At 39.1% G+C, this 21,469-nt stretch overlaps 3 protein-coding genes across 3 annotated transcripts; 2 read left to right on the forward strand and 1 right to left on the reverse strand.

The window, feature by feature from the left end:
• The first annotated feature begins 362 nt into the window (after positions 1 to 362).
• On the forward strand, positions 363 to 2,384 carry LOC103445366 (chloroplast envelope quinone oxidoreductase homolog). Its single transcript, XM_008384365.4, has 4 exons — positions 363 to 524; positions 746 to 887; positions 1,177 to 1,268; positions 1,359 to 2,384. The coding sequence occupies exons 1-4, from the start codon at positions 459 to 461 to the stop codon at positions 2,046 to 2,048; spliced, it is 990 nt and encodes a 329-aa protein (XP_008382587.3). The 5' UTR covers positions 363 to 458; the 3' UTR covers positions 2,049 to 2,384.
• Positions 2,385 to 2,409: 25 nt separating this feature from the next.
• Positions 2,410 to 5,267, reverse strand: LOC103445367 (chloroplast envelope quinone oxidoreductase homolog). The gene is made up of 4 exons (XM_008384366.4): positions 4,997 to 5,267; positions 4,520 to 4,661; positions 3,982 to 4,073; positions 2,410 to 3,529 (listed from the first exon to the last, which is right to left on the reverse strand). The coding sequence occupies exons 1-4, from the start codon at positions 5,060 to 5,062 to the stop codon at positions 2,840 to 2,842; spliced, it is 990 nt and encodes a 329-aa protein (XP_008382588.1). The 5' UTR covers positions 5,063 to 5,267; the 3' UTR covers positions 2,410 to 2,839.
• Positions 5,268 to 15,771: 10,504 nt separating this feature from the next.
• LOC103445368 (pentatricopeptide repeat-containing protein At3g07290, mitochondrial) lies at positions 15,772 to 18,917 on the forward strand. The gene has a single exon (XM_008384367.4). The coding sequence runs from the start codon at positions 15,995 to 15,997 to the stop codon at positions 18,704 to 18,706; it is 2,712 nt and encodes a 903-aa protein (XP_008382589.3). The 5' UTR covers positions 15,772 to 15,994; the 3' UTR covers positions 18,707 to 18,917.
• The last annotated feature ends 2,552 nt before the right edge of the window (positions 18,918 to 21,469 follow it).

Raw genomic sequence — 21,469 nt, forward strand, 5'->3', positions numbered from 1 at the left:
CTCTAGATTACACAGGAAAACTCTATTGATATTCTTCACAGGATGAAGATTAACATGTCCCACATCGGAAACCTAATGAAGTTCTTTAACACGAAATAATTTCATTACTAACTGATCAGGGTTTTTCGTGATATAACTTTGCACTTAATGAATTACAAAGGTGGTTGGACAAAAAAAAGAATTACAAAGGTGGATTCTTTCTGAAACTTTAACAAGTTTTGGTTTATCGTATTGGACATAATCCATGTATTCTTGTTTTTGTATTTATTACAAATAAGTACCCAAAAAAACATGTAATGAAGTGAAGAAAACAATGTGAACGTTCTCAGTCTGTCATTTATATCCATAAAACTCAAAAAACTCGATTCCAAAAATCTGCACACTTTCTCTCTCTCTCTCTCTCTCTCTCTCTCTCTCTCTCTCTCTCTCACTCCGTCTCTGCGTGTGCATGATCAGCCATGGCGGCGAAGCTTATGCATGCGGTTCAGTACGACAGCTATGGCGGAGAAGCAGCTGGTTTGAAGGTGATTTCTGATGGCCCAAAAAAAAAGTTAAAAAGTTCTAAGCTTTAGCATGAGAATAATCGAGTTTCTATGCCATCAGTGTTTAATTTGATTTTCATGGTAATTTATTTATAATTAGTAGTTAATCATGTAACAAGTACAACCTGCAAGGAAACTGTTTAAGGATTGAGTTGAAGTGGTGATTCGTAATTGAACACAAATGAGTTTTATGTTTGGTACAGCATGTTGAGGTTCCGATTCCCGCCCCGAAGAAGAATGAGGTTTTGCTGAAATTGGAAGCAGTTAGTCTCAATCCAGTTGATTGGAAAATTCAGAAAGGCGAGCTGCGGCCTCTTTTCCCCAGAAAATTCCCTCAAATACCTGGTAATTCAGTTTTTCATGTTATTTGTGATCTTATTGTATTTGTATAACATTTGTAAACAAAATTTATGCAGAACACCAAATATAATCTCTCATTTGTGCTCGATTCTTACATGGAACGCATTTCGAGCGTTGTGTGGGTAGACGGGTTCGTAGGATTCTGCAACAAAATTATGTTGAAAGATGAGTTGTCTTGGGATGTCTTTGAGCTTTAGGCTGCTATCTATAGAGCAAAATCTTTAATCTAACCTGTTGTTTATTCTCTTCTATCTCTCGCGTCATGCATGACCAGTAACTGATGTGGCCGGAGAGGTTGTAGAAGTTGGACAAGGTGCCAAAAAGTTCAAAGTCGGAGACAAAGTTGTTGTACTGCTCAGCCATTTCGTAAGTGCTCGATCGACTTATTCCCCTTTACTTTAAGAGCTACTTGTTTATCCCTAGGATCCTCACATTGAAAGTTCGTGTGTTTGACAGAGTGGAGGAGGACTGGCTGAGTTTGCTGTAACTAATGAGAGATTAATGGTTGCTAGGCCACCTGAAGTTTCAGCTGCCGAAGGCGCATGCTTACCTGTTGCTGGCCTCACGGCTCACCAAGCTCTCACCCAATGTGCAGGGATCAAGCTTGACGGAACAGGTCAAAATAAGAACATATTGATCACTGCTGCCTCTGGAGGCGTGGGACACTATGCAGTCCAACTAGCAAAGCTCGGAAATACTCACGTTACAGCCACATGTGGAGCGCGTAACATCGAATTGGTCAAGAGCTTAGGGGCAGATGAGGTTCTTGACTACAAGACCGAGGATGGGGCAGCTCTAAAGAGCCCGTCTGGACGAAAATATGATTTCGTAATCAATTGTGCAAAAGGCATTCCTTGGTCAACTTTTGAGCCTAGTTTGAGTGCAAAAGGGAAGGTTATAGACATTGCTCCGACTACGAGTTCTTTCGCTACTTTTGTCGTGAAGAAACTCACCTTCTCAAAGAAGCAGCTGGTGCCACTGCTCATGATTCCCAAGGGTGCGAACCTGGAGTGTCTTGTTAGCTTGGTGAAGGAAAAGAAGCTCAAGGCAGTGATCGACTCGACGCATTCTCTCAGCAAGGCTGAAGATGCTTGGATTAAGAGTATCGAGGGCCATGCTACAGGGAAGATCATTTTGGAGCTTTAAGGTACCGTTTGGTACGTAAGACGGGACGGAACGGAGTGGAACGAGGCGTTACATCCTACATTTGGTGCGCCTAAAACGGGTGGAACGCGTTGTTCCACGGGACGAATTTTGAATGAATTTTCGTTCTGCCTCACCCCTGGAACAACTCGTTCCACATCCGTGGAACACAAAATTATAACCTCTCTGTCTCCTTCTTCTTCCTCCTTGTTTCCATCCAAGGGCATCTTTGCTCCTTCTCCGTTCCATCCTGTCTGTGCACTTGATGCACTTTTTTGGGGACTGTAAATTAAAGTTCAAGTACTGCAATTCAACGATGTATAATACTGTGTTTTGCTCTGTCCTGTTGAGTTAACTAGATAGCTCGAGTTGAAATGAACTTACTATTGACCATAAATTGAGACAACCAAGAATCACAATCAAGTACATCACAATCAAGTACAAATACGGGCTTCCAACTGGAACCCGAGTTCTAAAACCCTCACAAACATTTCAGCAGACTGCACAAACCCATTCTTGCATAGAGCATTAAGTATAGTCTTATCGTCAATAACACCAAGAACAAACCCATCATTACCATCTTTCTATACACCACGAATGACAAAAAACCCGACCAAGCAAGCTAACACATCAAGCGACTACTATGACGATGGAGGCAGTGAGGAAGGCGACGACGATGATGATGATGAGGAATACATCATAGTGCTTTGGTGAATAAACACCATTGAAATAATACTCAAACTTCTCATATAACTACATAACACTGGGCAATTCAAAGCATAGCATGGTCAAAACTAAGGCTCCACAATTATCTTTCCGGTAGCATGGCCATCCATGCTTTTAGCCCAAGCGTCCTCTGCCTTGGCCAGGGGATACTTTGAGTCAATTATCGTCTTGAGCTTCCCTTCTTTCACCAACTTAACAAGATAATCAAGGTTATCGGCCTTGGGAGATAAGAGCAGTGGCACCAATTGCTTTTTGGAAAAGGTAAGTTTCTTCAATGCAAAGCTTGCCACAGAACCGAGGGTGGGAGTAATATCTATTACCTTACCGTTCGCACTCAAATTAGGCTCAAAAGTTGACCAAGGAATGCCTGTTGCACAGTGGATCACAGCATCATATTTTCGACCGGATGGACTCTTAAGAGCTGCACCTTCTGGGGTCTTATAGTCAATAACCTCATCAGCCCCTAGGCTCTTGACCAGTTCAATGTTGCGGGCACCACAAGTGGCTGTAACATGAGTGTTTCCGAGTTTTGCCAGTTGAACCGCATAGAGTCCTACACCGCCTGAAGCAGCTGTGATCAGAATGTTTGCTTGCTGACCACTTCCATCAAGCTTGATCCCTGCAGGTTGTACAAGGGCCTGGTGAGCTGTGAGACCAGCAACGGGTAATCCTACAGCAGTGGCTGCTGAAACTTCCGGTGGCCTTGCAACGGTCAGACTCTTCATTGTCACAGCAAGTTCAGCTAGTCCACCTCCATTCTATGATTCATCATCGAAGAATATAATCAGTCAAAACGGACATGGTATGTATCAATGAAAGACGCATTACATATATAGGTGACACATTCTGTCACCAGGTTTGCATATTAAGCACATCAAGAGTCATTCCTACCCGCAATGTTCAGTCTCACATCAACCGGAAAGACACTAGGGAAAGGGGCACATAAAATCGATGAGCGGTTAATGAGGGCTTACAAATACAACAATTCAGATTGGAACAAATGGATACTACTTTTCAAATTGGTTAATAATTATTCAGAGATCATTATGAAATTAATAGCTCTAAGTTAAGTTATATATGGAAGCTTAATACCCTTTTTTCTGAATTATGTTATCCTTTCAGCTAAATTGTGCTTCGCCAAGAACGAATACTAAATTCGAAGAATTTCAAGTGAAACTGAGAAAGTGAGCTGATATATAGGGGAACTTACACGAGGGTTAACCATTGCAACAACTTTGTCACCAGCTTTGAAATTTTTAACTCCAGGGCCTACCCTTACAACCTCTCCTGCCACATCGGTACCTGTTCCAGTTCCAGCAAGGAATATCTTCGGTTAACAAAACGACTTCTCAGAAAATGTGGTCCTGTGAAAACTTCTACATAAACCATTTTATCTCATCTTAAAAGGTGCACCCCCACCCCCTTCCCTTTGAAAAACGTTGCTATCCGTTGCATATCTCTTTACTCTCTGCCCCTCTCATCATGCTGGATATCAATGGTTTCATGTGAGAATCTCTCCCAGGAAACACAAAAAGGCCAATGCAGAAAGTTTATTAGACCAAATGAACAAGAAAACAGTGCATTCAAACGCAAAGTATCAACGTGTTTAAGCAAGTATCGAACATCCATCCTACTTTTTTCAAGAAGAAGATCAAATAATACACGGAATGTAGCATAAGTCAAGACATATAAACACGAAAAGGATCCCATAAGGAGCAGAGTGTCTCAAGACAGCAAAACCAAATTACCCGGTATGTTCGGAAACCTGCTAGGCAAAAAAGGCCACAGCATGCCTTTCTGAACTTTCCAATCAAATGGGTTTAGACTGGCTGCCTCCACCTTCAGCAACACCTCATCCTTGCTCGGATTTGGAATCGGAACTTCAACATGCTGCAATAAGGCCAATGTCATGACAAACTGCTATGTGTCCGCAAAATAGACCAACAACTTGGTTTACCATTAGCATATGCAAATGGTAATTTTCTCGATAACAAAACCTAGTGACGGAGTATAATTCCTGTCAGTATCTCTCTCATCGCGTGATTCAAGAATCTCTCAGATTCTCGTTTCCTAATAAAAACAATAAACGTGAGAAAGAAAACCAATCACTGTATCTTTTCCTCCCCAAAATTTCAATGAATCAATCAAGTACTCGCAATCGAAATGGGGTTGCAGTTCATTTTCAAATTCGAAGACGAAGAAGGTGGAAAATCGAAAAGAATAACCTTTAAGCCAGAAGGTCCTCCGCCATAGCTGTCGTACTGAACCGCATGCATGATCTCATTGGCCATAGTCTCGCAGTTGCCACTGCAACCTTAAACGTTTCGAAGAGCCGACAGACGCTTGAAGCTCCTCCCAGATTTTATGAAGTACGGAGCTTATCCTTCAGTCGTTGGTGCATTATCTTTTGTATCTTTGGCACAAAACAGTACAACACTGCTGGGCATCCGGGGACTCCGGAACACCTAATAGCTTTGGTACTGTAAAACACTGTCAGGCATGTGAAATGACTCGTTAGCCCACGTCTATTGTGGAACAAACGCAGACACGTTAGTCAGTATTTTGTCGACCTTGTATTCTTGTTGACTTTTTATTTTCCCATTTATCCCCTAAAATATTATTTTGTCCCTGAAACTTAATTTACGCCACTTTACATTCTGAAACTTAATGTTTGCATCACTTTGCAATATATCATGGGGACGCGCTATCCACATACTTCATTTTACTTCTCATATACCTCTTGATAATTTATGTTCGTTGATCTTCTTCAATTCATTCAATCCGACAGTTGAAAATTAAAAATGTATGTGAGAAGTAAAATGTGGTGTGTGAATATCACACCCCTATATCATTAGTTATGTCAATAAAATTGTTAACTTCGCTTAGAGTATCTCCAATGGAGAACTCAAATTTTATTTAATTCCAAATACAAGACAAAACATCTCCAATGCGCATGGAAATTAAAACTCATATTAGGGTTTTAAGGCAAAGTGAGACCCCCAATTTGAGTTTCAAAGTGATATTTGAGTCCAACGTGGAGCCCATTCAAACTAAAAATGAAATTATGTAACTAAGAAAAATGAAATTTGAGTTTTAAGTTCAATCATCTCCAATGCACATAACTAAATTGTTAAAACTCATATGAGTTTTGAGTTCAATTTTTCTTCTCCAATGGAAAGACAATGAGTCTTAAGATTTCAGTCTTTGCATTAGGAAAAAAAAATCAAAATACATAAATTCACCACTTTTTTGGGACCCAAATATGAAAGTATAGGTTTAATATTTGAGTCTTTGCATTGGAGCTTTGGCTTGTTATGATTGCCATCTGTGCAAGATAATATATAAATTAACATTTAAAGACATTAAAAATCTCCAACACAAACAACAACAACAACAAAGCCTTTTCCCACGAAGTGGGGTCGGCTATATGAATCCTAGAATGCCATTACGCTCGGTTTTGTGTCATGTCCTCCGTTAGATCCAAGTACTCTAGGTCTTTTCTTAGGGTCTCTTCCAAAGTTTTCCTAGGTCTTCCTCTACCCCTTCGGCCCTGAACCTCTGTTCCGTAGTCACATCTTCGAACCGGAGCGTCAGTAGACCTTCTTTGCGCATGTTCAAACCACCGTAACGGATTTTCTCTCATCTTTCCTTCAATTTCGGCTACTCTTACTTTACCTCGGATATCCTCATTCCTAATCTTATCCTTTCTCGTGTGCCCACACATCCAACAAAGCATCATCATCTCCGCTACACCCATTTTGTGTACGTGTTGATGCTTCACCACCCAACATTATGTGCCATACAGGGTCTCCATCTAATTCTCCGTTCTCTTGCAAGATAGATCCTAGGAAGCGAAAACGGTCACTCTTTGGTATTTCCGTGTCTCCGATCCTCACCTCTAACTCATTTTGGCCTCCATTTGCACTGAACTTGCACTCCATGTATTCTGTCTTTGATCGGCTTAGGCGAAGACCTGTAGATTCCAACACTTCTCTCCAAAGGTTAAGCTTCGCATTTACCCCATCCTGAATTTCATCTATCAACGTTATATCGTCTGCGAAGGCATACACCAAGGAATATCATCTTGAATATGTCCTGTTAACTCATCCATTACCAATGCAAAAAGGTAAGGACTTAAGGATTGTTAATGCACAAAATCAGTGAGGACTTTGGTACAACAGAAAGTATTTAAGTTTGTGACCTTCGCTAGATTGCTCTGGTCATTAGTGTGGATAAGTATGTAAAAGGATAGAGACAGGAAAGCAAAACACAAGATGTACGTGGTTCACCCAGATTGGCTACGTCCACGGAGTAGAGGAGTTCTCATTAATTGTGAAGGGTTTACACATAGGTTCAAGCTCTCTTTTAGTGAGAACAAGTGAATGATTTAGTACAAATGATCTTCTCTGGAGTACTCTTCCTCTATCTAGGGGTGGTATCTTTAATCGGTGGAGATGCACAAGGTAATGTATCAATTTCACTTGAAACTTACTTGTAGTTTCAGGCTTGGTCAAGCACGATACAAACCATGTAGTAGGAGTCCCCCAAGTCGCCGAGCTAGGAGATCTGCTGAAAGAGGTGGCAGACAAGGTAAGCAATCACAGCTCCAAGCAATCAGTCCCAGATCAGAAGTTTGATTTCGAGTTCTGGCTGATTGTTCTCATTCTCCCTATCTTGCCGGCAGCATGAAGGATAAAGAGAAGAAAAAGGAGGAGAGATGATATGAGATACTTTTGCTTTTGAAGAAGTAACTTTCCATAGGCTTATTCTTGAACTGGGTTAGAGGATTTGCTGGTTTCCTCCAGAGTATAAGGCCGACTGAAGAATTTGAGGGTCAAAACAGGTCCATCAAATTTAAAGTACGTTCGACCCTGATGATATGGGATAATTTTGCTGTTACGCTTGTCTCCACATGCTTCCTTGTATCCTTCTCACTTGCCCTATCTGTTCCTCAGGCAGATGTGGCATCTTCTCTGGAGGCATAAGATGTTGAAGATGAGTACTCGAGAGCAATGCCAGGTAAGTAATCAGGTAAGGGGTTCCAGGCAGTCAGTTCCTGACTGGAAGCTTGATTCCAAGTGCTGACTGATTGCTCTCTTTCTCCTTGTCTTGCAGGTAAGAACAAGGCCAAAGGAAAAGACAGGGAAAAAGCATGATATGGGATACTCTTGGTTTTAACCCTGATGATATGAGATATTCTTGCTCTGGTGTAGCTTGTTTGCAGAGGTATTATCGGGGGGAAAGAAGGCTGAGTATTTCGAGAGGCTTCGTTGGGGCTCTCAGATATGAGGAAGGGTTGAGCATTTTTGCAGGTCTGCCTGTCCGTTGGGGATGGAGGTCGACATATATAGGAGTTTCCTTAACAACAAGTAGTAATGTTATTCCTTTACTCTTCTTGGTCATAGCCATGTAGTGGGAGCTGCAAGCTTTACGTGTTTTAACTTTGACAGAGTACTTTGAAAAAGTGGTCATGTCGGGGATCTGGCTCTCTAGATTCGGAGAGCGGTGCCTCTTCGATTTTTGAGAAGGCAATCCTGCTGGGAGTCTGGTTCTTGAGGTCATAGCAATGTAGTGGGAGTTGCAAGCTTCACGTGTTTTAACTTTGTCAGAGCACTTTTTTTTTTAGAAGACTTTGTCAGAGCACTTTGAAAAAGTGGTCTGTGGTATCTGGAAAGCTGATGTTGCGTGTGAAGATTACAGACAAGCTTTATCCAAGGAAATCTGTCACGTGCTTTCTACTTCACCAGAAATCTTCGACAGATTGCCCGTAATTTCCGCGAAGCTAAGTGTGCATATGACAGGTACTGACAAGGCTGAAAAAGTAGGTGCCTCTTCGATTTCTGAGATCGGCCCTCGTGGTTTCTGAGCAGGCCCAGCTTTTGAGAAAGCAAGCGCCGCTTCGATTTCTAAGATCAGCTCCTCGACAAATTGCCCGTGATTTCTGCAAAGTTAGGTGTGCATTTTTCGATTTCTGAGCAGGCTCCTCTTCTGATAAAGCAGGCGCCTCTTCGATTTCTGAAGCTCTGTCGCGTGCTGCTTTTTATAGAGGTATGCATTACGTTTCAAAGCACACTTGCATTGCCACCTGTAGAAATTCCCTTCTTGCACTTCTGAAATCTTGATTTGTCTAACATCTTCTTCAACACCTCAGGAAAATGGCTGGCCCATCTGACCGTCGTTTTGACGTGAACTTTGGTAAAGAGGCGGATATGCCTCCTCAAGACAACATATGGCGCCCATCCTTCATATCCCCTACTGGTCCTCTTACCGTTGGGGATTCGGTGATGAAGAATGATATGACCGCTGCGGTGGTGGCCAGGAACCTTGTCACTCCCAAAGATAACAAACTACTTTCCAAACGGTTTGATGAGTTGGCTGTTAAGGATTCTCTGGCTCTCAGTGTGCAGTGTGTAGTGTGCAGGTTCTGTGTCTAATATGGCCCAACGCCTATTTGCTCGAACCCGTCAAGTTAAATCATTGGCGGCTAAAGTGATGAGTCTCAAACAGGAGATTAGAGGGCTCAAGCATAAGAATAAACAGTTGCACAGGCTCGCACATGACTATGCTACAAACATGAAGAGGAAGATTAACCAGATGCAGGAATCTGATGGTCAGATTTTACTTGATCATCAAAGGTTTGTGGGTTTGTTCCAAAGGCATTTGCATTCGTCTTCTGGGGCTGTACTGCGTAATGAAGCTCCAAATGATCAACCTCTGATGCCTCCTCCTTCTAGGGTTCTGTCCAGTACTGAGGCTCCGAATGATCACCCTCCGGTGCCTTCTCTTTCTGGGGCTCTACCGACTGCTGAGACTTCTCCTAAGTAACCTTTGTGAAGGCTCCATCTTGTTTGTTTATTTTGGCTCATGTATATGTACATAGTTGTAACTTATCGGAGATATCAATAAATAAGCTTTGCTTCATTTCAACGTATTGTGTTAAATACACCAATGCCTTCTGCACTAAGTTCTTTGAATTTTTTCTTTTGTTGAAGCTTGTATGTTGAAGCTTTGTGAGTGAAGCATGTAGGTTGAGGTAGGGTTCCCTTAATTTCCCGAGTGAGGAAAACTTCTCGGTTGGAGACTTGAAAAATCCAAGTCACTGAGTGGGGTCGGCTATATAAATCCTAGAACGCCATTGTGCTCGGTCATGTGTCATGTCCGCCGTTAGATCCAAGTATCTAAGTCTTTTCTTATAGTCTCTTCCAAAGTTTTCCTAGGTCTTCCTCTACCCCTTTGGCCCTGAACCTCTGTCCCGTAGTCGCATCTTCTAACCGGAGCGTCAGTAAGCCTTCTTTGCACATGTCCAAACCACCGTAACCGATTTTCTCTCAGCTTTCCTACAATTTCGACTACTCCTACTTTACCTCGGATATCCTCATTCCTAATCTTATCCTTTCTCGTGTGCCCACACATCCAACGAAGCATCCTTATCTCCGCTACACCCATTTTATGTATGTGTTGATGCTTCACCGCCCAACATTCTGTGCCATACAGCATCGCCGGCCTTATTGCCATCCTATTCCCTTGAGCTTCAGTGGCATACGGCGGTCACACAACACACCGGATGCACTCTTCCACTTCATCCATCCAGCTTGTATTCTATGGTTGAGATCTTCATCTAATTCTCCGTTCTTTTGCAAGATAGATCCTAGGTAGCGAAAGCAGTCGCTCTTTGGTATTTCCTGATCTCCAATCCTCACCCCTAACTCATTTTGGACCCCATTTGCACTGAACTTGCACTCCATATATTCTGTTTTTGATCGGCTTAGGCGAAGACCTTTAGATTCCAACACTTCTCTTCAAAGGTTAAGCTTCGTATTTACTCCTTCCTGAGTTTCATCTATCAACATTATATCGTCTGCGAAAAGCATACACCAAGGAATATCATCTTGAATATGTCCTGTTAACTCATCCATTACCAACGCAAAAAGGTAAGGACTTAAGGATGAGCCTTGATGTAATCCTACAGTTATGGGGAAGCTTTCGGTTTGTCCTTCATGAGTTCTTACGACAGTCTTTGCTCCTTCATACATATCCTTTATAGATTGGATATATGCTACTCGTACTCCTTTCTTCTCTAAAATCCTCCAAAGAATGTCTCTTGGGATCCTATCACACGCTTTTTCCAAATCTATAAAGATCATGTGTAAATCCTTTTTCCCATCTCTATATCTTTCCATCAATCTTCGTAAGAGATAGATTGCATCCACGGTTGAGCGCTCTTGCATGAACCCGAATTGGTTGTCCGAAACCCGTGTCTCTTGCCTCAATATATGCTCAATGACTTTCTCCCAGGGCTTCATTGTATGACTCATTAGCTTAATACCCTTATAGTTCATGCAATTTTGTACGTCGCCCTTGTTCTTGTAGATAGGCACCAAAGTGCTCTTTCGCCACTCATTTGGCATCTTTTTCGTTTTCAAAATCCTATTGAAAAGGTCAGTGAGCCATGCTATACCTGTCTCTCCCAAGACTTTCCACACTTCGATCGGTATATCATCTGGGCCCACGGCTTTTCTATGCTTCATCTTCTTCAAAGCTACAACCACTTCTTCCTTCCTGATTCGACGATAAAATAAGTAGTTTCTACACTCTTCTGAGTTACTCAACTCCCCTAAAGAAGTGCTCTTTTCATGTCCTTCATTGAAAAGATTATGAAAATAACATTTCCATCTGTCTTTGACCGCGTTCTCTGTAGCAAGAACCTTTCCATCCTCATCCTTGATGCACCTCACTTGGTTTAGGTCCCTTGTCTTCTTTTCCCTTGCTCTAGCTAGTTTATAGATATCCAACTCTCCTTCTTTGGTATCTAGTCGCTTATACATATCGTCATAAGCCGCTAACTTAGCTTCTCTCACAGTTTTCTTCGCCTCTTGCTTCGCTCTTCTATACCTTTCACAATTTTCATCGGTCCTATCCTTGTATAAGGCTTTACAACATTCCTTCTTAGCCTTCACCTTTGTTTGTACCTCCTCATTCCACCACCAAGATTCTTTTTAGTGTGGAGCAAAGCCCTTGGACTCTCCTAATACCTCTTTTGCTACTTTTCGGATACAACTAGCCATGGAATCCCACCTTTAGCTAGCTTCCTCCTCTCTATCCCACCCACACTGGGTGATTACTTTCTCTTTGAAAATGGCTTGTTTTTCTCCTTTTAGATTCCACCATCTAGTCCTTGGGCACTTCCAAGTCTTGTTTTTTTTTCTCACTCTTTTGATATGTACATCCATCACCAACAAGCGATGTTGATTAGCCAAGCTCTCTCCCGGTATAACTTTGCAATCCTTACAAGTTATACGATCCCTTTTCCTCATTAGAAGAAAATCTATTTGTGTTTTTAACGACCCACTCTTGTAGGTGATCACATGTTCTTCTCTCTTCTTAAAGAATGTGTTGGCTAAGAAGAGATCATATGCCATTGCAAAATCCAAGATTGCTTCCCCATCCTTGTTTCTCTCCCTAAAACCATGGCCACCATGAAAACCTCTATAGTTGCCTGTCTCCTTGCCCACGTGTCCATTTAAATCCCCTCCTATAAATAACTTCTCCGTCTGAGCAATTCCTTGCACCAAGTCTCCAAGGTCTTCCCAAAATTTCTCCTTCGAACTCGTATCCAACCCTACTTGAGGTGCGTATGCACTAACCACATTGATGAGTTCTTGTCCTATTACAATCTTGATTGCCATGATTCTATCTCCTACCCTCTTGACATCTACAACATCTTGTGTCAAGGTCTTGTCCACGATGATGCCAACACCGTTTCTTGTTCTATTTGTGCCCGAATACCAAAGTTTAAACCCTGAGTTTTTTAGATCCTTTGCCTTAAGACCAACCCACTTAGTTTCTTGTAGGCACATAATATTTATCATTCTCCTCACCATAACTTCCACTACTTCCGTAGATTTTCCCGTTAAGGTTCCTATATTCCATGTACCTAAACGCATTCTACTCTCTTGAACTCTACCCTTATGTCCTAGCTTCTTCACCCTCCCCCGTCTAATAGGATCAAAGTACTTTTTTTGTGTGTCTTGTGTAAAGTTGATAGGAGCATATGCTCCCAAACAACTTTGAGTGGAGTCGTTCGAAAAGAAGTTTCTATGGCCCCCTTGCTCATTTAACACTGCATCCGGGTGCCGATGGAGATACAGCGACCCTTGCTCACTTATCACTGTGCTCGGGCCACACAGCGTGCCACTTACGGGTGACGCCCTAACTTTAGCGCGATTTCGTTCTGGATTCATTTTCATAAGGATTCGATGTAACATTGGAGTGCCGGCTGTCGACTACTTGACGCCCTCCCCCTCCTCCTTTATCCGGGCTTGGGACCGGCAATGTAAGATAACTTACACAGGTGGAGTTAAAAATCTCCAACACAAAAAACATTAAAAATCAAATTAAACAAATAAAGTAAATAAAGAAGTATTTGTTGATTTGCAAAGAGCTGTTAATTGTCTTCCTAACTTTAATTTTAGCCAATCACCTCTTAAACTTTTAAAATTGGTCAATTTTCTTCGAAAACTTTAATTTTAGCCGATTACCTCTTGAACTTTTACAATTGGCTAATTTCCCCCCTTGCATTAGATATTAGAATTTTTCATCCAATTTTCTATCCATCTTGGTCATGTGCACAACACATGGCAAGGAGAAAAAAGGTAATTTCATCCTTAATGTGGGCAACATATTTTTTTCCTTCCTCTTCTTCTCTTCAGATAGTTCACTCCGTACACTTTTTGTTTAAATTTTATCCCCTAATGTGGACAACTATGAATCTTCTCCATGGGCCTTTTTTTTTCCAGCAATATGTTGGGGTTGTGATGCCATTTCATTAGCCTTACTTGTGACTTAATTTATATGACCATCTCGGTTCACCTATTTTAATACTACGCCCAAGTTCAAATAAGAAAAGCAATTTCTCATCTCAACAAATTCATATTATAAACTGACCAATTATAAAAGCTCAGGCTACATAGATTCTAAAAGAGAGACTCTATACTTCCCTCTTCATCGCTACCGTGCAAATGTAATCTCATATCTAAACCTCTAGTACCCACGATTCCCTTTTTTCTGTCATTTATGCCACCCACCCCACAACCTTCTAAAAGAATCTAAGTCTCCCTCCATCCCTTTTTTCTTTCATTAACCTTACTTGTTCTGCTGGTTGGCGTTTCTTCAAATTTTGGGCTTTGAATGGATGCGAGGTTGGGGTGACTGAACATAGAAGAGTTTGGGGTTTTTATTTTTGAGGTATTTGCCTATTTCCTCTCAAACTTATAAGGAGCTGTCAATTTTTCCCTAAACTTTAATTTTAGTCGATTACTCTCCTAAACTTTTATAATTTGTCAATTTCTCACTAAACTTTTATAATTTTTCAATTTCTCCCTAAGCTTTAATTTTAGCCCCCCTCCCGGGGAATGTTTATAATTGGCTAGTTTCTAGTATGGATATGTTGAGATGAGTAATTACTTTTCTTATTTGAATTTGGGCCTTGAATTGAAATATGTGAATTGAGATAGTCATGTGAATAAAAAACCCTTTATAATTCTTTAGGGACCATTTAGGATAAAAAGCCTTTTATATTTCTTAGGTAGGATTGTATGATTATTGTCAAAAAATAGTCATGTGACTAAAACCAAAATGAGGAGTTATGTTAATCTCAGAAATCATTTTGGATAAAAAGCCTTTTATATTTCTTATGTAGGATTGTATGTTTATTGTTAGAGCTCGAGAAAGAAGAGTCCTACATCTAATAGGTCATCAACGAAGTAGGATTTTCTCTCATCCAATTTCCCTTCCCTTTCCTCTCATCTTCTCACACTTGTCACTTTGTCTCTTTCACTATAAATAAGTCAACATAAGACGTTGACGTGACTTAATCATAATTGTTTAAATAAGAGGAGAGAGTAGAAAAAAAGCGGGAAGAGAATCCTAAATCCGTCATTAACCTAAATAGAAAATAGGATGGTCAAATATAAACTAATACAATTTTAGAACTTTATGGTATTATTTGTAATGTGAATAAAAATTGATCACACAACAATACTAACTAGGGCTAGTTCGGTATGGGATACCGAACCGAAAATGGCGTACCAAATCCCAAACCGAATTTTTTTGGGACGAGAATTCGACAACTGATCCCGAACCAAAATTTTGGGATTCCCAAAATGTTTTCGGTATTTCCCGAAATCAAACCTGCATCAAAATCCAAATCATCTAGATAGAAATTGAAATCATCTGAACCTACATTAAAAACCTAAATTGAAATCAAAGAGCGACGGTGAATCAGTGATCGAGAGAGAGACAGAGACAGAGTGAAGAGATAGTCAGACGGACCTACATCCTCCTCCTAACCTGAGCCCCCAATTCGAAACCCTAAGTCCTTCAAACAAAGTCAAACTCTTAGTGAGGATCGAGGACGTTATCACCTGAGTTGCTGCCATTCCTGCAACGTGTTTTTCAGTGAAGGATGAGAAGTCGAGAGAGAGAGAGAGATAAGAGAGGTCAGGCGAGAGAGAGGTGAGTCGCTAGTGTGATGTGGCCGGATTCGAAGACGGCAAATAAGGAGGAAGAGAAAGATCGAGAGAAATCGGCAAGGATGAGAGAGCAGGGTGAGGTGAGGTCAAGAGTGAGAGTGACTGAGTGAGGGTTTTATTTAGATTCAACGGTTGAGATTAAGTCTCAACCAAATTTGACGGCTGTTACAATTCCAAATATATATATTTAAAATTAAATAATATATATTTTTTATTTCGATTCGGTTCGGGATTACTGAACGAATGAAAATGTGAGACCGATTCCCAAACCGAAATTTCGAGATTGGTTTGGGATTGGGTACCGAAATTTTCAGGATTTTTGGTTTGAGATTTTTTTTTGTTCAGTTTTGAGATTTTTTTCAATTTGGTTTCGAATTTTCGGTATTTTTTTCCATCCCTAATAATAACATAACATGATTGGAAACCATCATGGCCCTAGTTCAGTCTAGGACTCATATTTTACCAAACCCATTGGAAAGAAAACTGTGCCCATTGCCCAAGGATCAAGATGTTCTTCTTCCGCAAGCTAAGGGGTTTTCAAAGGCAGAAATAAAAACAAAAACAAAAGAAAATCAAATTCTTTTCTTTCAAAAATTAATCAAAGACAGCCCTCCAAAACATCCCTTCTTTTCAGTTTGCAGAATGCAAAATATTTGATTCTCATCTCTCTCACTCCTCACTATCTCTCTCTGCATGTTGGTTCGCACAAACAATGTCCGAAACGTCCTTCTGAGAGCTCCCTATTTGTTCGAACTTCCTCAGACGCTTTCCTCCGTCGCATACCAATCTTCCGGCAGCCGAGCAGCCCCAGAAAGCTCAGATGACACGACTTCTCGCGTATCGTCTCTGATTCAGCAACCCAATTGGGAAAGGAGCAGTCTTCTCAAGTCTATGGTCTCCCACATGGCACCACAAGCAGCCGCCAAGGTTTTACAGCTCCACGGCGGCGACACCGAACTCGGGGTTCGCTTTTTCAAGTGGGTTTGTAAGCATTCTACTTATTGTTATGATTTGGATAGCAGAATCGCTCTGTTGAATTTGTTGGTTTCTTGTGAAAGTTTATATGGGCTTGCTCAGAAAGCCATTGCTTTGTTAATCAAGGAGTTAAACAATAGTGAGCCTGAGATTATGAGGCTGATGGGGGCGTTAGAAAATATGCGAAAGGTTGGATCTTGGTTGAGTTATCCTTGTTATAGTAGCCTTTTGATGTCTTTAGCTAGGTTGGATTTGGGGTTTTTGACTTTTTTGGTGTATAAAAAGATGCTTAGTGATGGGTTTCTTCTTGGTGTTATTGACTACAGAAATGTAATTAATGCTCTATGCAAAAATGGGTTTGTGCAATCTGCTGAAATGTTTGTGTGTAGGGTTTTGAAACTCGGGTTTCGGTTGGACACTCATATTTGTACTTCTTTGGTGTTGGGTAATTGTCGAGAGAGTCATCTCCAGGAGGCCTCCCGGGTGTTCGATATAATGTCTAAGAGTCATGGTTGTGAGCCTAATTCGGTGACGTACTCGATTTTGGTTCATGGTTACTGTGAAATTGATAAGCTTGATGAAGCTTTTCGTCTGAAAGAAGAGATGAGTGAGAAGGGCTGCCAGCCTAGTACTCGTACATTTACTGTACTCATCAAGGCCTTGTGTGACATTGGGTCGACTGATAAGGCTTTAGGGTTGCTTGATGAGATGGTTACAAAGGGTTGTAAACCGAATGTTCATACTTATACCGTATTGATTGATAGATTATGCAGGGAAGGAAAGATTGAGGAGGCAAATGGAATGTTCAGAAAGATGCTTGCAGATGAGCTTTTTCCTGGCACAGTAACTTACAATGCACTGATAAATGGATACTGCAAAGAAGGACGCGTAATTTCTGCTTTTGAGCTCCTTGGTGTGATGGAGAAAAGACTATGTAAGCCTAACATTCGAACCTACAATGAGCTCATCGAAGGGCTATGCAAGGTTTATAAAACTTACAAAGCCATGTTTCTTTTGAAAAGAATAGTTGATAATGGTTTGTTACCAAATAGGGTTACCTACAATATTTTGATCGATGGGTTTTGCAAAGAAGGTCAACTTGGATTGGCTTTTGAAACGTTTAAGTCAATGAGCTCATTTGGTATTGAACCAGATTGTTTTTCTTTCACTGCCTTGATTGATGGCCTCTGTAAGCAAGGGAGACCAGGGAATGCAAGCAGCATTTTAGGTTTAATGGTAAAGAAGGGGATTTCCCCTGATGAAGTAACTATGACGGCTCTTATTGACGGGTATTGCAAGAATGACGAAATTGGAAACGCATCGATGCTTTTTGAGAAGATGGTGGAGAAGAAGAAATTGACAACACCACACACTTTCAATTGTTTTCTTGATATTCTCAGCAAAGATGATAAGGTGCATGCGGCACAGGCAATGTTGGGGAAGATGCTGAAGTATGGATCAGTTCCATCTGTTGTGACTTATACAATACTAGTCGATGGGCTTTGCCAAACAGGTGATATTATGTGTGCACTAAAAATGTTGGATTTGATGAGGCGAACTAGCCGCCCTCCAAATGTCTACACCTACACAGTCGTGATCAATGGTCTCTGCTTGAACGGAAGAGTGGAGGAAGCAGAAAAGCTTCTCTTTAGCATGTCTGATTTCGGTATACCTCCAAACCACGTTACATATACTGTATTAGTTAAAGGTCTTGTTAATGCTGGTAGGTTGGATCATGCCTTTGAGATTTTGAGTGTTATGGTTCAAAAAGGTTTTCAGCCAAACGCTCGAATCTATTCTGCGCTTCTTGCAGGTCTTGTTTTGTCAAACGAGGCCAAGGAAGATGCCTGTTCATATATGTCTTCCACTTCTACAGATGCTACACCATTACTTCCGAAGGACATTGACGACAATTGCATTTCTAGCTATGCTTTTAAAAATATGGATATTGAACATGCTTTCAGTCTTGAAGAAAAGGTCAGAAAATGTGGCTGCTCTACAATGGATTTGTACAACTTTGTTGTCATGGGATTATGCAGGGAAGCAAGGGTTGCAGAAGCAGATCATATCATCAACAAAGTACTAAAATGCGGCGTGTTTCCTCAGAAGGCTGTTTGTGCACTCATCAACAGTTATTGCAAGGAGCGCCGATATGATCATTGCCTCGATTTCATGACAACAATTCTGAATCAAGGGTTTGTTCCATCCGTGTTATCATATTGTTCGGTGATTCAGGGACTTTACAGTGAAGGGAGGGCTGAACAAGGTGAAGAACTTTTCTCTGAACTATTAAGACACAATGATATCAAGGAAAAGTCCTCAGTTTTGCCATATTTGGAAATCCTAGTAAAGAAAGAGGAACCTGAGGATTGCCTTCACATTCTCAAACTAATTGAGCAAATGGGTTGCGGAGAGAGGCCAATTATCTAACTCTCTTGGGTACAAGCGAGCTGGCTATATCACGTGATGAGAGATATTAACAGGGTGATATACGACGGTTATGTGTTAGAATCTCCATAGAAAAGAGACCAGATTTTCAATTGTTTTGTACAGTGGTGCTCTTTAGCTATGGATGAGAAATATATGAAATTTGTTTTCTTTATTAAAAAGGAAAGCAAAATTCAGTACTAACTTTGTAAAATTTCTGACCATCTTAGATAAGACCTTTTTTTTTTTTTTGACAAACGATGTGTAATCTACACTAAATTCATCTAAAGGACAAAAATATGGATTCAAAATTTCAAACCCAAGATCTCGGAAATGGTAATCTACTTTATAATAAATTAAGAATTAAAAATTAAATCCAACAAAAAAAATTTTAATTTTGGGACAATAAAGTCCCTAACTAATGAATAAGCCGCGGGACCACCTGGACCACTATTCTTCCCCACCACAACCAAAAGCATTACTCTTTCCGGTATTATTTTTAAGGAGTAATTAGGTTTTCATCCTTATTTTTACTACTCTATTGATTAAAACCTTAGTACTTTTTAATTTTTGATCAAGGTCCTTTGTATTAATAATATCATTAATTATTTCAATAATAAAATATTTTTTATTTATAAATATATTCATTTAATATTAAAAATGTTACAATTAGTATATTTATATTTATGGCTAAATTTTTTATCATATATTTTTATTTTTAGTTTGTACCCATTTTTAATTTGCAACCCTTTTTTAATTTGTACCAATTTTCCTTTCAATTTTAATTTGTACCCATATATTAATTTCTTTTTGTGCCCATATTTTTTAAAGTTTTATTTGTATTGTACCCATATTTTTTAATTTATTTGTACCCATTTTTATTTTTGCTAAATGTACCCATTTTGAAGAATGTACCCATGTTTTGATACAATAATTTTTTGGTTATTTTTTATGAATGTACCCATGTTTACACACACACACACAATAGTATATTTATATTTTAATATTTTTAATCCCACAAATTATGTTTTTTATTTAAAATCTCATTAATATAAACAACTATAAATTTTAATTTTTAATTTAAAAAATATAGTAACGTACATAGAAATAAATTATCAATTAATTTTAGGGACTTGGATCAAAAATTAAAAACCAACAAAGTTTCAGTCAAAGATTGTTCATAACTAGGGACCGCATCCAAAGTCTCCCTATTTTTAATTATACTGAACGTGCTTGACGTGTTAAGCACAACTTATACGTTTTAAATATATTTATATGTGTAAATTGACAAAAGGAAAGTCAAATATTTGAAATCAATTAATAATCTTAGATCATGCTAGAAGAAACTCCTTATAAACCAATTAAAGCAGCTAAATATGCATAATAAAATCAGTTTCTATTAAATTTATATTAAGAATAGAGAAAATAATATTAATAAACAACTGATTGAATCACATTATTACAAGCTCATTGTGAGGCTAAACCTACACTCATCTCTTTTAGTATAGATAATATCGTTTGTTAAAAAAAAATTAATTATTTGACAACTAATTTAGTTACATTATCACCTTTTTTTATCGGTGCATTACATGTGCCTTAAGAAGTTTTGAACGTGGATAAAGATAAAAAAAATAATATTTAATGAACAACTGATTGAATCACATTATTACTAGCATATTGTGAGGTACAAATTATAAAAAATAAAAATATATTGTTAAAATAACGAAAATACCTTGTCACATTTTATGCATTATTTTGGGTTGCTTTTGAAGTTTTTTGTTCGAGGGTATTTTTGTTCAATTTTTTTGGTGAAGCTTGTGACACCAAAAAATACTGTTCATTAGGCTGTTGGCTTTATATATAACTAGCATTTGCTTACACGCTTTGTGTGTATGAACCCATTTTTTTAGAAAATGAGGAAGAGAGATGGGGAGAGAGAGAACGGGGGGGGGGAGTCGGAAGTTTTTGTTTTTGATTTGATTTGATTTTTGATTTTTTTATTTTAAATATTAGAGATATTTTAACATCACTTGTAGGCAATGTCTAAAATATCGATATTATCTCGATATTTTCATTTAAATTTTCGTGTTTTTGGACTACCGATATTTCCGATATTTCCGATATATTTAGACCTTGATAGGAATTCTATGTACTACTAAGTTACTTATGTATTTTACCATGCAATGTATAAAAGTGTAAAATATTGTACTAATTCATTATATATAAATGATTATGGTATGTTTAAACTTCTTTCATTAATTACTACATATTTTCTACACTCATAATGTTTGCCAGCTTGCTATATAATCAACTTAAATCAGTTAAATTCATCATGCAATGCATTTCGTTCCAATTTTTTGTGATAAACTAATAGATAATGAACTAAATTAACATCTTGCAAAGTTTCAATAAAAATTTCCAAGTTTTTCTTACAATTTTCGTGGTTTTTATTCAATTTTTATCGATATCGATAATATTCCGATATTTCCATAGAAATTTCCATGTTTTTGGACTACCGATATTTCCGATATCATCGATATTTTAGACCATGCTTGTAGGTGAGGTTTCAATAAAAAACAGTAAAATTTGAATATGTAAAATTACATTATTGCCCATCATTTTTTTGTGTGATAGATGACTAAATTATCTTTTTACCCTCTTTTGGTTGACAAAGTGTGTTTCATTAATTAATAGAGATTATTTTTAGAGAATTGTTATTAGCACTAAAAAAATCTCATTCTATACTCCAAACTTTCTATATTATGA

Source organism: Malus domestica, chromosome 10 (genome assembly GCF_042453785.1).
Source record: "Malus domestica chromosome 10, GDT2T_hap1".
NCBI classification, from domain to species: domain Eukaryota; kingdom Viridiplantae; phylum Streptophyta; class Magnoliopsida; order Rosales; family Rosaceae; genus Malus; species Malus domestica.